This window comes from Neofelis nebulosa, chromosome 3 (genome assembly GCF_028018385.1).
Source record: "Neofelis nebulosa isolate mNeoNeb1 chromosome 3, mNeoNeb1.pri, whole genome shotgun sequence".
NCBI lineage: Eukaryota > Metazoa > Chordata > Mammalia > Carnivora > Felidae > Neofelis > Neofelis nebulosa.
In genome coordinates, this window is record NC_080784.1 from 32318466 (window position 1) to 32334294 (window position 15829).

At 51.4% G+C, this 15829-nt stretch overlaps 1 protein-coding gene across 2 annotated transcripts in view; it reads right to left on the reverse strand.

Annotated features, from left to right (window-relative positions):
* The window catches only part of DPYSL2 (dihydropyrimidinase like 2), a 126179-nt gene that overhangs the window by 10328 nt on the left and 100022 nt on the right, over positions 1–15829 (reverse strand). For both annotated transcript variants that reach the window (XM_058720259.1, XM_058720260.1), the window contains exons 7-10: positions 15427–15495; positions 11050–11170; positions 2171–2327; positions 1563–1704 (exon numbers count right to left, since the gene is read on the reverse strand). In XM_058720259.1, coding sequence (XP_058576242.1) covers positions 1563–1704; positions 2171–2327; positions 11050–11170; positions 15427–15495 — 489 coding nt within the window. The remainder of the gene's footprint in view (positions 1–1562; positions 1705–2170; positions 2328–11049; positions 11171–15426; positions 15496–15829) is intronic.

A 15829-nucleotide genomic window follows, 5' to 3' on the forward strand; every position in this document is an offset into this window, starting at 1 on the left:
TCGGACGCTTAACCGACTGCGCCACCCAGGTGCCCCCAAAGTTCTATTTTTTGATGACAATACCAGTTGGGACCTGGTAGACGAAAATGGCACACATGGCTGGCAGCATACAAATTGGTGTAATCTTTGTGGAAAGAACTTTGACGACACATAGCAAAAGCCTTAAAGATATACACACCCTTTGGCCCAGGAAATAGCACTTCTAGAAATTTCTCCTACAAGCACCATTAAAGGTCTATCTAAGAAGGTGTTTACAAGATGTTCATCCCAGTAAAAAAAAAAAAAAAAAAAAAAAAAAAAAATCAAAAACAGCATAGGGGCACCTGGTGACTCAGTTAAGCGTCCGACTCTTGATTTCGGCTCAGGTCATGATCTCACGGTTCGGGCAACTGAGCCGTGCATCAGTCTCTGTGCTGACAGCATGGAGCCTGTTTGGGATTTTCTCTCTCCCTCTCTGCCCCTCCCCTGCTCTCTCTCTCTCTCAAAAATGGATAAACTTATATAAATGGTCAAAGAATTACAAATGAATTACCGTCCAGCATTAAGATGGAATCTTTTGCTACTAATGACCAAGTTTTTTTAAGTATATTTAAGGATGCGAGGACATTTTCATAACATACTGTTTTAAAACAAGCCACAAAACAGTATATATGATGCCCGTGTTACCTACACTCTCACACACATACATATCGGCTACACACGGGTACTCTTGCACTGGCAGAAACTGGAAAGACATTTGCCAAAATCTTAATTGCAGTTATCAGAAAGGGATTTTTACTTATTTCCTTATTCTTTTTGGAATAAGGATATATGGTGTCCATACTCAAAACAAATCATTAAGAAACAGAAAAACCTGTTCTGTTGTTGTGCTTTCAAACACTGAAAATGAAAAAGCCCAAAGACCCCTGAGAGGTCGGTGTATGTTCAAAGCAGGCCTGCCGGAAGCCTGGAGTGGGCAGAAATGCTAACCCTAGAGAGCCCTAATAGACAATTTTAAGGAAATTATGTCCATTTCCCAGAGTAGAAGACTGACTGAGATGGTCACCGGGTTGCTAAGGAAGTTTTTTCCTGACTGATCAAAAAAGTCCTATTTTATTATTATTTCTTTTTTTAATTTTTTTAATGTTTGTTTATTTTTGAGAGAGAGAGAGAGGGAGACAGAATCCGAAGCAGGCTCCAGGTTCTGAGCTGTCAGCACAGAGCCCAATGTGGGGCTCAAACTTGTGAACTGCGAGATCATGACCTGAGCTGAAATTGGTTGCTCCACTGACTGAGCCACCCAGGCGCCCCAAAGTCAAATTTTAAAGAGTCTCTGGGTTTTCTTTTTCAGTTTCCACTGATTCACAGACGATAACGGTAAGAAATATATATGTATTATTTAGGAGGAAAGGGCCACAAGGAGTGGTCTTGGATTCCCAAACCTAAAAACTCCTGTCACACCAGCACCAGCTTCTAGAATTTTCTCAACTGCCATGTCAAGGCCTCCAGGAGACCCAGGACCCTCAGAGGAGGCGGCCGGGGGAAGCGGACACTAATCCACGAGGGAGGCTCCCGCTCCTTACCACAGCCTTATCCCAGATGACGGACATCCGCTCCTCGGTGCCATTGGTGCCTTCGGGGATCAGGGTGAAGTTGTCCTTTCCCACAGCCTTCTGGGCAGTGTTGAATGTGCAGTGGGCACTGCCAGTGACCTGAAGATCTCCGCTGGAAGGAAAACACATGGCTGGCTTGTAACGAATCTCATACCCCAAAACATCCTTGGACATGTTTTTCTCATTTGCGGGGCCACTGACGGATTTCGAAAGAGCCTGTCCTCCCGTCACGAGATAGGAGATTCGGGAAGAAGTGACATGGTACCAAAGCTTCACACTACATCTCTTTTGTGAGGTGTCTCAGCTTCTGGCCATGCCGCACCACAGTGGGACCCTTTTGATCCCTCATTCATTCCCTCCGGTCGGCTTTCAAGACAGCCCAGGATTTTATCTAGAATTTCCTGGCAGGACGACGTCAGAGCGATAATCCCCTGTTCCTGCTTAGCCATCTGAATCTGGAGAACAGAGGTCTCTCTGTTTGCAAGCCTGCTTTTGCCCGCCATGCTGGACCCTGACAGGTCAGCCTGGTCCAAGGAGAGGCTGAGAAGGGGGAGTGTGAACATGTCACCAAGACTCACCAGGACAGCAAGGAGTTCAGGAAGTCCGGAGTGGTCGGGTCAGGGCTCAGGGGTGGGGAGGTGACAAAAGCGGCGGCCTTGGCCCAGTTCTTGCTCCAGTAGTGGGAGCCATCAGTCCCCAAGCTGGCGGTGATGGGCTCACCATACACCACGGTTCCTGTCCAACATGAAAACAAAGCTCAGTAGGATACAACAAGGGAAGGAAACCACCCTACTGGGAACCACCAACGCCTGGCAGCAGGCCAATGGCTCGCCATCCCTTACTCACCCTCTCGAAGGCAAAGACCTGGATGGCTGAATACATCCACCTGCCAAAGTCACCAGTCTAACGTGCGCTCCCTATGATTCTACCCCTGGGCCCCGCTCTTCTACCTCAACACACCCTCTTACCTCCTACACTGCCGATTCCCATGTCTCCTAACAGTCCCCAGCTCAGACTGCATCCAAGCACCCAGTCCCGAGGGCTGTCTACACTCTTACTTTGGGGTGACCCACGGCACCTCAAACTTGACCTCACGGCTCATCAAATACTTTCTCCGCTTCCCAACGTTGCCCAACTCTCTTTGCACGGTCCAGCTCTGGCTCCTGGACTGAGAGAGGAAGTTAGACATGGTATCAGTGGGCCTGAGGCGTTTGAGAACATGTATTCAGCCCTCCAGATGGGTCCAAGAGACAGCCTGGATCCCTGAGTCACTGCCTGAAGGCAGCTGTCCTTGAGAGCCACCAGATGCAGCACCAACGCGGTGAGACTGAGAAACAAAGGACTCTGCACAGTGATGCTACTCAGACGTCAGTGTATCCGGAAGCTTGGTCCAACTTCATACATTGTCCAAGAATGTCGATTCCCTGATGCTCACTCAAATCACGTCCTCTTCTCTGTCCATTCAGGTGCAAGCCACAAAGTCGGGTGTCATCAACCCACTGAATGCCCGTGCTTCAACACTGTAAATACACCCTTCCCTTTCCACCTCGCGTTCCTTCCCTTCCATCAGGCCTTCTTCCTTTCTCCCTGGCTCACTCCAACAGAGCCTCCCGATCAGAGTTTTACTTTTGCTTTCCCAATGTTCCCAGGTTTACTTTTGCTTTCCCATCGTTCTTCCCTGCCTCTCCGCTCATTCTCTAGGACCCTTCCAGAGTGACCTTCCCTACGCATAACCTTCCCAAGCCATCCTCTTCCATAAACCCCGAAGGAGCCCTTCTGCTTTCGAGAACGAGACAAACTCCTCCCAGAAGCATCTAAGGCCCCTCATTATCCAGCTTCATGTTAAAGCTCGTCGCTTCCTCGACATCATCTATGACACACCTGTCCTCCCTTCCAATGATCATCCAGTTTTGAATTTTTTGATTCTCCACTTGCAGAATTCCTGAAGAAAAGGAGTCAGTCTGCACACAGTAGGCACTCAATAAATGTGTGTCAAACTGATGAAAGGGCATAATGCTTTCTTAGTTGAAGGCATCAGGGCTGGGATTTCACCTCAGCCAGCCTTAGGGCCACCAGGAAGGTGCCTCTCCTTGCCTCCTCCCATCATAGGCGGGCTAACCCCACCCCCCACAGCAGTCAGCCAAGGATTCCCTCTTCTCTAAGGCCAAACACTTCCCAGTCAGGAATGTGCCTCCTTGCCTCTCCCCAGCCTCTTCCAAGGACTTATCTCTTGATGACATACCATAACACCTTCTCTGCTGCCCTAGAGCCGGCTCCTCCCGGCTGCCCTCTCTAGCCTCAGGAATTTCACAAAGGAGCCACTCTCCAGCCAGGCAGTGTTCGAGGCCACCGGCAGGCAGCTCATTTGAGGAAATCAAGTTAACCATGCCCAAGCGGGAGAAACCAATCCAGGGCTCCAGAACCCGGGGGAAGCCTCACACAGCAGGAAGCCCCCAGGCAGAAAAGGGCCAATGCTCAGAATCACCTGGAAGGGCTCCGGAGTTCCCGACTCATGCAAAGCCAGCTGGGTGGCTGCACAAACTGCCCCCGCTCATCCCGAAGTGGAAAAACACTGCACAACGAGCAGGCCTTCACTGCTGCCAGGGCCACTTATGAAATACAAGCGGCTGAGCAGACCAGCGCTGGGCCCTGGGCTCTCACAGGACCTGCTCCTGGCTTTTGGTTTGCACATCAGCCACCCCCCCCCCCCCAACCCCAACTGCCTGAGCGGGATTATGGCTCTTCTGACCCAGCCAGGAGGGGAGGGCTCAGCAAGTCATTAGGAAAACAAAGGATCTGTAACCCTAAAGGTTACCAGCTTGGGTCATGAGTAGGTTCCAGAGAGCAGAAGTGCTCAGAGAAAAAGCCTGCTTAGACCGTCTTTGAAAACCACTGGTTAAGTGCGGACGTTTTCCTGATTCTCTCGTGAGTTGCTATGGCTCACCCTCTCCCTGGACCTGCTCTTCAGTCCTCCCTTTGGAAGCTTTAGCACGAGGAGGAGCTGGTTCCTGGAACACCTCCTGGATCCCACCAAGTGTGAGTGCCCTTGACTGTGACCTTCATCCCACTCTATGAAACTCAGACTGGGGTGGGTCCCATTCTCTCTGTGCCTGGGAACTTGCACCTCCCTGCAAAGGAATGAACCCAGCATGCAGCCTCTGAAAAACCCGGAACTGGAGCGGTGCTTCAAGGCCACTGCGGACCCGAACCTGCCTCCTTAGGCCAAGGCTGAGCCAGGACTCCTCGGCCAGCGCCAGGCTAAGATGGGGATAAGGGAGAAGGAGGGAGGCGTCTTGTAGCTCATCTCAGCTTTGTCCTGTTCAAATTTCAAGGGAATCAGAGGTCCTTGCTGGCTTTCCATTGATTTTTCTTTAGCCCCCAAAGGCAGGGCAGGGGTTAAACCAGCCTGTAGAAGGCCTCCTCCTCCAGGGAGAGGTAGGTCCACAGGTGGGGGGCTCTGCCATTCAGGACTGATGGCCCCCCAGTACCTCCCCAGGGTACCACTCCCATTTTATAAAGACTGCTCCCGAGGGAGCCATGGATGAGCTTCTGGTCCTCCATCAGGCCACAGACACCACTAAACTGTGTGCCAGAAATAATAACCAATGGTAATAATAAGCCACGAAATAGGCTTAAAGGGCCTTTCCACACTCGTCTAAATATACTGCTGACCCTTTCTTGGAGGCAGTTAGACCTTCATGACTTTCTTCTCCAGGGAGAGTCTGAACTGCAGGATGTGACCCCGAGCCAGCCTTTGGCAGGCTCTCTAGGATGGCAGGGAACTGCAAGGCCTTGGGGGTGGTGTTTATTCACAACGAGCCTGGGGCCTGAGTGCATTCATGAAGAATAAATGCAAGGCTGGGGTTTAGAAATGTTTGACAGCTCCTGGCTCTGACAGTTAAGTCATTTCCCATTAACTAGAAGCAAGAGGAGAAATCCAGAGCAGAAACCATGGAAAACCATGTAGATGTATTTCAAAACACAGCCACAAAAGCACATTATAAAACCAACTGGGACAGTGACTCACTCTCACTCTCTCTCTCTCTCTCTCTCTCTCCTCTCAGAGAACCTAAGCCAGAACTCAACAGCCTAGGGCTCGTCCATGGATAACCCTGTCAGATTTTGGTACCAAGGGTGGTTCCAGAGGAACAGAGTCAAAAGTTTTCTGAATTGATTCTGGGGTTTCTAGAATTGCCTCTCTAATCTGATTTGATTTAAAGGCACTAATACCTCTGTTAAACAGACGCACAAAATATCACCACTGCATACGCCTTATACTTATCATAAGAGGCTAAGTCTGGGTTGACCACAGATTTGATTCCTTAGAATATTGTTGGCAAACTGAGTAGAACACGATTGCCTGGTGGGTCCAAATAAAGTGGAGAAAGAAAAAGTTGAGGCCAGGGATTCAAACTCTCAGCCCGAGTGCTATATAAATGACCCGAGAGTTTCTAGCTCTGCCCTGAAAGAGACCTTCTCTCTAGGAGTCTTTTTTTTTTTTAATTTTTTTTGAATGTTTATTTATTTTTGGGGGGGGGGGGGAAGGGGCAGAGAGAGAGAGAGAGAGAGAGAGAGAGAGGGAGGGAGACACAGAATCCGAAGCAGGATCCAGGCTCCGAGCTGTCAGCACAGAGCCTGATGCGGGGCTCGAACCCACGAACTGTGAGATCATGACCTGAGCCGACGTCAGACGCTCAACCGACTGAGCCACCCAGGCGGCCGGCAGGAGTCTTAAGAGTTTAGCCGGCTGGAAACCAAACCCACGGAGTCATCCTGCTGTATTATAACACACACTGAATTCCCAACCTGCCAAGGGCATTTATTGGGAAGGAATTCTGCCTCGAAACAGCGTTCAGACCCAGGTTGCAATATCCACTCTTCCCGGCAGTCTTCCCTGCCCCTCCCCACCCTGCAGACTTCAGCCTTAACAGCAACCACATTCGCAAGAGCCAATTCCTTAAGATCAATCTCTTTTTTTTTTTCTTTCTCTCTCTCTCTCCCTCCCTCTTCCTCCCCACCCCTCTCCCTCCGTCTTGTAAATATATACAACAATCTTCTGTTTCTCTGAAGGGCCCTAACACAGATTTTAGTGAGGTTTTATGACATTCACAAGCCAACCCACATGCCACTCTTTGGGTTCAAGATGCTGAGGTGGCACATTAGCTTAATACTAAGGCGTCCATCCCCAAGTTGGGGTGGTCCTCGCAGGCTCGATGAACCCAAGTTTTTCATGATGCTGGAGTCACTCCTACTGGCCCGCAGGGCATAGGAAGTATCGGCTCAAGTGTGGGTTCCCAGGGTTTAACATCCCTCAGCGGTCACCAAATGTTCTAAACGTTTCCGCAGCTGGGTTACGGGGGTGGGGCAAGGACGATGGAGAAGGAGGTCTATCAGAGGAGGTTACCAGGCATGACCTGCATGCTACCATTCACACACAGAAGGCACCAGCAACCACAGTAGAGTCCCCTCGTGGACAAAGTGCAGTCTGAGGGAGCCCCTTCTAGAGAAATCCCCACACTAGACCCTCAGCGGGGAGACAGGTGGCCAGGAGTCTGGAACTACGGGCTGGATGATCTGGGGCGAGATACTTACTTTCTCTGCATTTTAATTTCTCTTCCACGAAATGAGTCCTATTAAATCGATCAATGTCTAAGTGCTTTTGAAGAGTAAAAATTGTCCAAAACAGTCTTTTCTTGGCCGTGTCTTCATTTCCTTATGTGCGGAATGGGACTGATGATACACGGCCCTGCTGAGTGGCACAGAATGGAGGGGGCAGCGTGCGAAAATTTGGCTCTCTGGGAAGACTGCGTGCAGTCGTGCTAGGTCAAGTGCACGTGGAAAACAGTCTCATTTATATTCATCTCACTTTATCACTTACCCTGTATGCCTTGTCTTAGATTTAGGACCAGCAAGTTTTTAGGTGGGGAAGTATGTGGACATTAATAAAAAGACATAAAATCGTGATCTTTCAACGACTCTCATCTGTGGAGCAATGGTGGGTCCCCTCATGCAGCCTGACCAATGAGACAAGGAGGGATGCACATCCGTAAATACTTGCCCCTTTCCTTCCTCTGAGCTCGAACCGTACTTGGCTTGCCCCTCTTTTATAACATTGATCATTTTCCATTGTGACTTTTTGTCCATGTGTCCCACCCCTACGAGTGAAGAAGCTGGGGGCTGCGACCATCTAGCACCACGGCCTAAAATATCACATAATAAAAGTTTGCTGCAGGGGCGCCCGGGTGGCTCAGTCAGTTAAGCGTCCAACTTTGGCTCAGTTCATGATCTCATGGATTCTGAGTTCTAGCCCCACATTCGGCTCACTGCTATCAGCACTGAGCCCGCTTCGGATCCTCTGGCCCCCCCTCCCCACCCCTTGCCCCTACCCCACTCACATTCTCCCTCTCTCTCTCAAAAATAAATAAATATTTAAAAAAAAAAAAAAGTTTAGGGGCACCTGGGTGGCTCAGTCGGTTAAGTGTCCGACTTCCACTCAGGTCACGATCTCGTGGTTCATGAGTTTGAGCCCCGCACCAGGCTCAGAGCCGGGAGCCTGCTTCGGATTCTGTGTCTCCCCCTCTCTCTGCCCCTCCCTCACTTGCACTCTGTCTCTCTCTCTCAAAAATAAACAAACAACAACAACAACAAAATTCCGCTGAGTGAACGAAGAACCTCTCCATCTTACAGATGAAGAAATGGGGCGGCAAAAACTTGACAGGGCCTCACACTTGCCACCAGGGACCACGAGGACCCACCTGAGATAGAAAAGACTCCTTAGCAGAGAACCCCTATCTAAGGTCGGCAGGCATCTTCGAACCGGCCCTTCAGTCCTCAGTCATGAGAACAGCGGGTACGATCATTACGTGTCTGTATGCACGTTATCTCAGTCAGACACCATCTCCACTTACAAGACGGGTCACTACTGCAGATGGAAACTGAGACCCAGCGACGGTAAGGGAGCTGCCCGGCATCACAGGCTGGCGCACAGCGAGCTGGGATTTGATCCAGGACGGGACACCGATCCCAGAGCGCACAGACGTAACACAACCGTATCCTGTTCTCCTTCTCGGTTGTTTGGGAATCCTTGCTTCTGTATTATGCACGACGCTCCTCGGTGTCAAGCTCTATTTTCCAGCAGGTTCAGTAAGAACCCCAACAGATACCAGCATTTCTCATACTAAAATAATCTTCAAAGCATGAAGGGTAATTCAGATATTCACATGGATGTTCAGGCCCGAAGTTAGGCACCTGACAGTCAAGGCCCGATGCCACCGCCCGTTAGCTGTGAGCTCCAGTTTACTCAGCTGCAAAGTAAAACCAAGTGCAAAAAAATTCCTGCCCGGGCGGCCTCCCAGAGTTGTTATGAAGTTCCAACAAGATGGAAAGAGCCTTAAGAGCCCACAAGCAAGCGAGAAACTCACATTCTTGCTCATTAGCACCCAAATGCACCAGAAATTCCTTTCTGGCAGCTCAGGCCCATCTCAAGCAAAGGGTTTCAGAGACCAAAGGGTGACAGTCTGAATGCAAAAGCCCACCCCGGGAACCATGATGCAGGCACAGTTGGACTGACACACGGAAAGTTCTAGAACAAAGAGACTGAGGTAGTCCCTTCTTGGTGCTCACTGCCCAATACACACACAGGGTCAAAGTCCTAAAGACGACAAAGGGACATCATCGGGCACCGAGTCACAGGTTACTGGAGCAGGACCGGACTCTACAGTAACACACATCAGCGCCACATCTTGAAATGAAGAAACTGAGGCACAGGAAGTTCTCGAGACGCTTCAGAAGTGCCAGCAGGGCTGGCTCACAGGCCAGCACTGTGCGCCCCAGAGCAAGGCTAGCACCACCTGTCCGGGCCAGGGTCTGGGGAGAGACGGACTCCTCCCCCTCCAGCAGGGACAAGCGACAGTCTGAATCAGAAAGCAAGTCCTCAGTTTTTACATGCTGTTAAATGGAATGTTTAATTACATTAAAATCATGTTAAAATGTTTGCTTAACTCCTTGTTTGTTATCATCATCTGGGTCCAGGATGGTTACTAAAATAAATAAAAGAAGCTGCTGCCTAATTTCCTTCCACTTTCCAGACACTGTGCCAACCGTCCCCAGGCTCCACGCAAGGAACGGTTCTGTGATTAATGTTGGGTGTTGAGATGGATGCAAACATGTGCCTGGGTGACAAAGGGCCCAGGTGAGGGAGGGTTACTGATAGGAATCATCCAGTGTCTCCTGGAAAAACAACTCAAAGCGGATTCGGAGTGCATGACGTTATTTAGGGGAATGTTTATTTCAAAAAAGCAATTTCGGCAGCCGCCAGCAGAGGGCAGGTTTCCAAAAAGCTAGGAACCCAGCGACCCTGTGCTGAGCAGCCTAAGGACAGAGGCCCGGGGAGAGCTCCAAGGAACAGGGGCAGAAACTGCTGGGTCCATCTGGAAGTCATCATCTCTGGGGACAGGCTGACTCACCGGTCATTGAGCAATTTGTTCTAGGTCTTGTACCAAGTCACCCACCAGTGAAAAACTCCGACAGTGCTCCCTATGCCTGTGGATCACATCCCACAGAGAACTACAAACAGAAGCACAGAGGTCCAACGGTTCCCTTAAGATACAGAAAGAGATAAAGGGATAGAAAGAGACTGAGAGAGAGAGACCAGGAGAAAGCTAGACAGAAATTAAGGGAGAAAAGATCAGGCCAGGATGCACCCTCACCAAGTCAGCTACCCACGATCAGCCGGTCCCTGGAGCCACACTCCCAAGCACAGGACACGTGATGTGACTGCGCAAACTCAGTCGACAGCAGATTACAAGATTCCGCTACATTCATAATGTATAAGGTGCTCCACGGACAGCCTTTGGAAGCAGCAGTAGAAGCTGTACTTAGTAAATTAGTTTCCAAGAACCTTCTCGATGGACTGCCTAGTACTAACAGAGCACCAGCCTCAGCCCAGGACCTATCAATATAATTTGTAAGGAGTGCCTCAAGCACCCGGAGAACCGGACACGAGGAGGCCCGGGGCAAGATCCCCTGCCCCACGCCCCGACAAGACTCTCTTACTTACCCCCACAGAAATCACTACCGGCCACGGAGTGGGGACTCATTTTGCAATAGAACGTTCCCCAGAAGGGTTCTGTGGCAGATGGAGCCTGACGCCATCTGTGTATGTGCCTAGTTTATTTAGACTGCATCAAATTAAGTCCAACTTTGCTATAGAAGCAGGGGCGGGAGGGAAACGCGCCTGCCCCACCCACTCTTTGCAGCGCTGGGCTTTAAATAGATACTGACAAGGCGGCAGCGGTGGAACAGAGAGAGAAACCGGAGCTCCCTGCCTTGCTCAGCTGTAATTAGGTTAATGCTGGAACGCGATAAAAGCAGCCCACTTGGCATGAAGGTCTGGAAACGGAGCCCTCCTCCCTTCCTGACCTGCCTGCGGTCACACAGCCGTGGAGGTAACGCTCACCCTTTTTCCGGGCCTGGGCGATGACTTCGGCCGCGCTCTTGCTCATCACCTTGGTGACGTACAGAGGGCAGTTGGTCTGGTTGGCGATGGTAATCGAGCGATTCACGGCTTCGGCCTCGACCTGCAGAAGAGCACGTGAACGTAAGAACTGTGCCCACTCTGTGCCCACTCCACGGGCTGTCTTTACCCTCAACCCACCGACAGAGGCCGAGAGGAACAAGAGGCCACGGTGTCCTCTGGGTTCTACCCTGAGTGGCACCCCAGGAGGGAGAGGTGACTCTCCCAGTGTCACTCAACACTGTTGGGTGGAAACGATGGGGGCATTTCCTTCCTAGACCCTTTGAGTGGCTTGAAGAGTGCCCAGCCGACCTACGACATCAGCGTCAGCCCGGAGCTGGTAAGAAACGCGGATCTTTAGGCCGTTCCCAGACCCTCTGGGGATGGGACCCAGAAATGTGGTTAGTCCTAACAGCACCGGGTGATTTTGATGCTTTGCGCACATGAGAAAACCACCAGGCAGGGAAACTGCTACCAAGTCAGTACATTCGCTCCAGCTGTGTGGTCTTGAGTCGAGACAGTCAGTGGTGAGATTTTTGTGCTGGGCTTCTGTCCGACACCCACAGATGAACCCAAGGAACAGCGCAACCTCACAGGGCTCTGGGAACGGGGCGGGCTTGACTGGGAATGTCAAGCAACGGTCCTCAGCCCGTGGTAACACATCCAAGGCCGCACACAGACTGGTACGGCCTTCCGCACGAGATGGGAGAGCTGCTCTAATAGAGGAGTCTTTAAACCTGATGCTTCAATGAATAATATTTCAAAGACCCCGAGTGATTATTGCTAAATACCTGACCAGGTCAGACTACTGAGATCAAGGTATGCCTCACAGACATAGTGTGTAGTTTAGAAGGGGCAACTGAAGGACCACGTGAAACTATAGAACGATCGATCTCAAAAAGCCTCTTGCTCCCTCTCAGATCCTGGAAGAGAGCTGTGGCTGCAACTTCTTGAGACAGGGGGCTGGGATTGACTCCGAGTTTTGTATCCTCTGTGCCCCACCCCCAGTGTAGCTCCAGAGGGACTACATTAGTTCCCAACACAGGGCCTGGTACACAGCCGCTGCCCCAACATGTTTACTGAACAAATGGATTCCTTTATGTTAGTGGTGAAAGTGAGGCCGTTCTGTAACGAGCTGCTATTTTTTGCAAGAAATAGCTGAGCTCCTAACTGAATTATCTTAGCTAACCAAGTTTCTACAGGAGCGTGGCCAAGAGCTAAGGTTCTATAATTGCATTAACTGGTAATCTAATTTAATAAATGACGACAACTTCATTCACGTTTGCCCTTTCGGGCATCAACCATGTGAAGAGAGAGGTCTCAAAATTCAAAGGCAAACCAAATGGCTCTTGAAAAAGCTCATTAATCGTCCAAATGTTTTTAATTCCTGGAATAGCTGAGCCATTGGCCCTCCCTCTCCTTGACTCCAGTTTCAACAGAAGTGCCTCTGGCCCGGGGAGGCACAGAGGAGGGATGGCCTGAATCTCTGTGGTCACCTCAGAAGTCTACAATTCTGCACTTTACGTGCAGAAAGGACTCTTCTAGAATCTTCATGGCTTCCCAGGAGTGCCAAGGACTACTCAATTTATTGGCCCAACACAAATCCTTCTGAAAGTGAACAGAGGCACTATTAATGAGTGCATGGGGGCAGCGGGCATGGCCTGTGACTGTCCTGGGTGAACTGGAATGTGAAATCGGACTAATTAGGGAATAAATGGAGCAAAAGTGCCAGTTCTACTGGGGGCCTACCCCTGTGGGATAGGCTTCCAAGGGCCCACTCTGGATTGGCTCATCCACTGTGAGGTGAGCTCTGGTCCCACCCCTGCTCCCGCAGACGCCGGGGGATGGCCGACACCTAACTACAGGGCCACCTCATTGAAAGAGAAGGCCACTTAGACCCCATCTCTCTGTGTTCCGCTCAGAACCATGGAAGGATCCACGTTTACCCTTGTGTGTACCTGTGCAGGCCCCTTACATGCAGGGAACTGATTTAAATAATATTGACCTAAAATATTAGGAAAATAGTATTACAGCTTAAAATTTTAAGAAAATTGTCTCATTATAGAGCTCTGAAGGATTTGGGGAGGGGTCACTGAGACTTGATGATTTTTAAGACTGGACACCCCAAGATCCAGAGAGGAAAGCCACTTATCTAGGGACATACAACAGCGTTGGTACTCACTGACCACAGTGTCGGTCCACACAACAGAATCAGAATACGCAACAGTGTCTGCACACAACACCCCCTCTGTGGCTCAGTCCCCCAACTGTCGGCCTGCCCCAGCGGCAGTTCCAGAAAGCCTAGCTAGAAAGCTCTCTTCTCTGGGGAAGCCTCTTGGTCACCCTCACCCTCACCCGCGTGTTCCCAACTTCCTTCCCAGATGCCAGCCTTTCGGCCCAGAGCCCCGGTCACATTCTACCATGCCTAGTTACTTTCCATCTCTCTCTTCCTCTCCAGCTCATCCATAGTCCCCTTCTCGTTCATCTCGCGGTCCCAACAGGGCCCAGTCATCATACATGTCGGGCACCACTGATGGGCAGGTGGTCTCTAGATTGCCGCATTCTCTACAGTTTCCCTCTCGGTCTTCTCAGCTGGAAAGGCTGGGGGGGTGGGGGGTAGGAGACCCTGCTGGCAATCTCACATGGTGGGCTGGAGAGACGAACAGAGAGCAGCAGGAACGTGATCTGTGCAGTTCAAACCGCGTTGACCACCATGATGCGGCAACAGATCACGAAACCGAGAAGGAATTACGCGTTTGCACGTTATTAACCACTGCTTCATACATACAGGGCGGTACCTCCCTACCTACACGGTCAAGCTCAAGTTCCTTCAGAACGGTTCCCTGTTTTCTTCTCTTTGTCGCCCACAGAGGGTTTAACGCGACGGATCCCTGGTGCCAAACTGAAAAAGCATCCCCAGGAGCTGAGGGAGAAGGGGCCAGCTCGTGCCGGTGGCTCACAGGGCTGTTATAATGGTGCACTTGCTCAGGGGAAGCCCCCAACACCGAGGCTGACTGAAAGCAGGTGCCTCTGAATCAGCTGAGAAGCAGATGACCTTGGAAAACAGAGGGAAGAGAAAGCCCCCCAGACAGCGGTTTGTGAGGCAAGAGGACCCTCCCCCGAAGCCAAGAGCTCCTTGAATGGGAGCACTCCAGACCTGCCAGCCCCCAGGGAAGGCTCCACGCTCCGCTGCAGGGGACTCTGAGATTCTCCATGCAACAGCTGCTGGAGAGAAGTCTCCGGCGTCTAACCATGGAAAAACGGGGTTTGATTCTTGTGGTCAAAATCGCTCTCCCGTGATACCTTTTGCCTGCTCAGTAAACCCCAGGCTTGCTTCCTGTTTTCAAGTCTGCGGGGATGCAGGGATGCCGAGCAGAGAGGAGGAGGAAGGAAAGCAAGCCCCCAGGAAGGCTCTTCCAAGTTCAGCAGGAAGCAGGGCTCTCAGAAGTAGCCTCGTGTAACAAGGGAAGCGGCGCCTGCTTTTCTCATCTCAGTGTGCCGCACACTCTCGCCTACCTGCACAGCCACAGCGGGGCGGGAGCGGCCCCCAACCGCCCCAGGGGATGGAGGGGAGAGCACACTTTCCCGGTAAGCCCAGCCCCAGGTATCACCACCCGGTTACAGGGGCCCACGGGCTTTATGGTGAGCTTGGGCTCCCATGTGTGCGTGTGTGTGTGTGTGTGTGTGTGTGTGTGTGAGTGTGTGTTATAGGTAACACACTTGTGTACAAAACCAACCTCAGGTCCTCTGGGCATCAGCCACTGAGACTGTCGCCCTCTCTCTCCTGTGAGCTCCTCCCAGAGTCACTGTCCACCAGCCCCAGAGGCAGCATGCAGCTAACACAGGGGCCAAAAGATGTCACCTTCAACCTCCCTCCCCCGTGTGCTGGCCCCAGCTCATCCTTTCGGCTCTTTAGCGTGCGTGGGAAGGCTGGATGGTCATGGAAGGAGCTATACCCCATGGCCTGGAGAGGGACCAGACGATACTCAAGATGTAATAGGTTCCGTCCCTCCACTGAGGAGAGGAAAGTGTCCTCAGGGCCACAGATGGTGTTGAAGGTGCCCCGGTGCATGTGTGTCTGCGGCTCTGTCCCTGTGAGTCTGTCCCTATGAGTCTCTGTGCGTCTACGGCGACGCCTCGGTCTGTGTGTCTGTCTCAGAGTCTGTGTCTCTATCTCTGTCAGTCTGTGCGCGTTGTGTGTGTGCACACGCAGTAAAAATGCAGAACAAGGAAGTGTCAATCCTCAGTGTGCGGGACATTCCCAGTGCCTCCCCCTTCTCTTTCTTCTGCCTGTTTCTTCTGCTTTCCATAGATGTTCACCTCCTCAGGCCGGCTCAGCACGTGTCCCTCGGGGCCCGTGATGCCCAGATCCAGGATCCTCTGCTGCTCCTGCAAGGTTTAAAGAAAGCCAGGCCGTCAGGGAGAGCTGGACTTGAGATGCTCTGATCGCTAGAGACCTTTTACCCAAAAAGCTACTCGGCTCTTATGCCAAGGCCTCGTGAAGAGAAGGGTTCAGTACCCTCTCCCCAGTCCTGCCTGAGCAGGTGTTCAGCTCTCCCCCGGGATGCTGAGAGCCCACGCGTGCCCGGCCCTGGGCCACAGTGTAAAATGTCTGTACGTGGAAGCCCATGTCGCCCACCCACAGGCGGCTGCCCTACGGCACGAGAGAACTGACTTCTCTGTGCAAAGGGAACAGGCCGTGCGTCCTGCGGAATGCACAGAG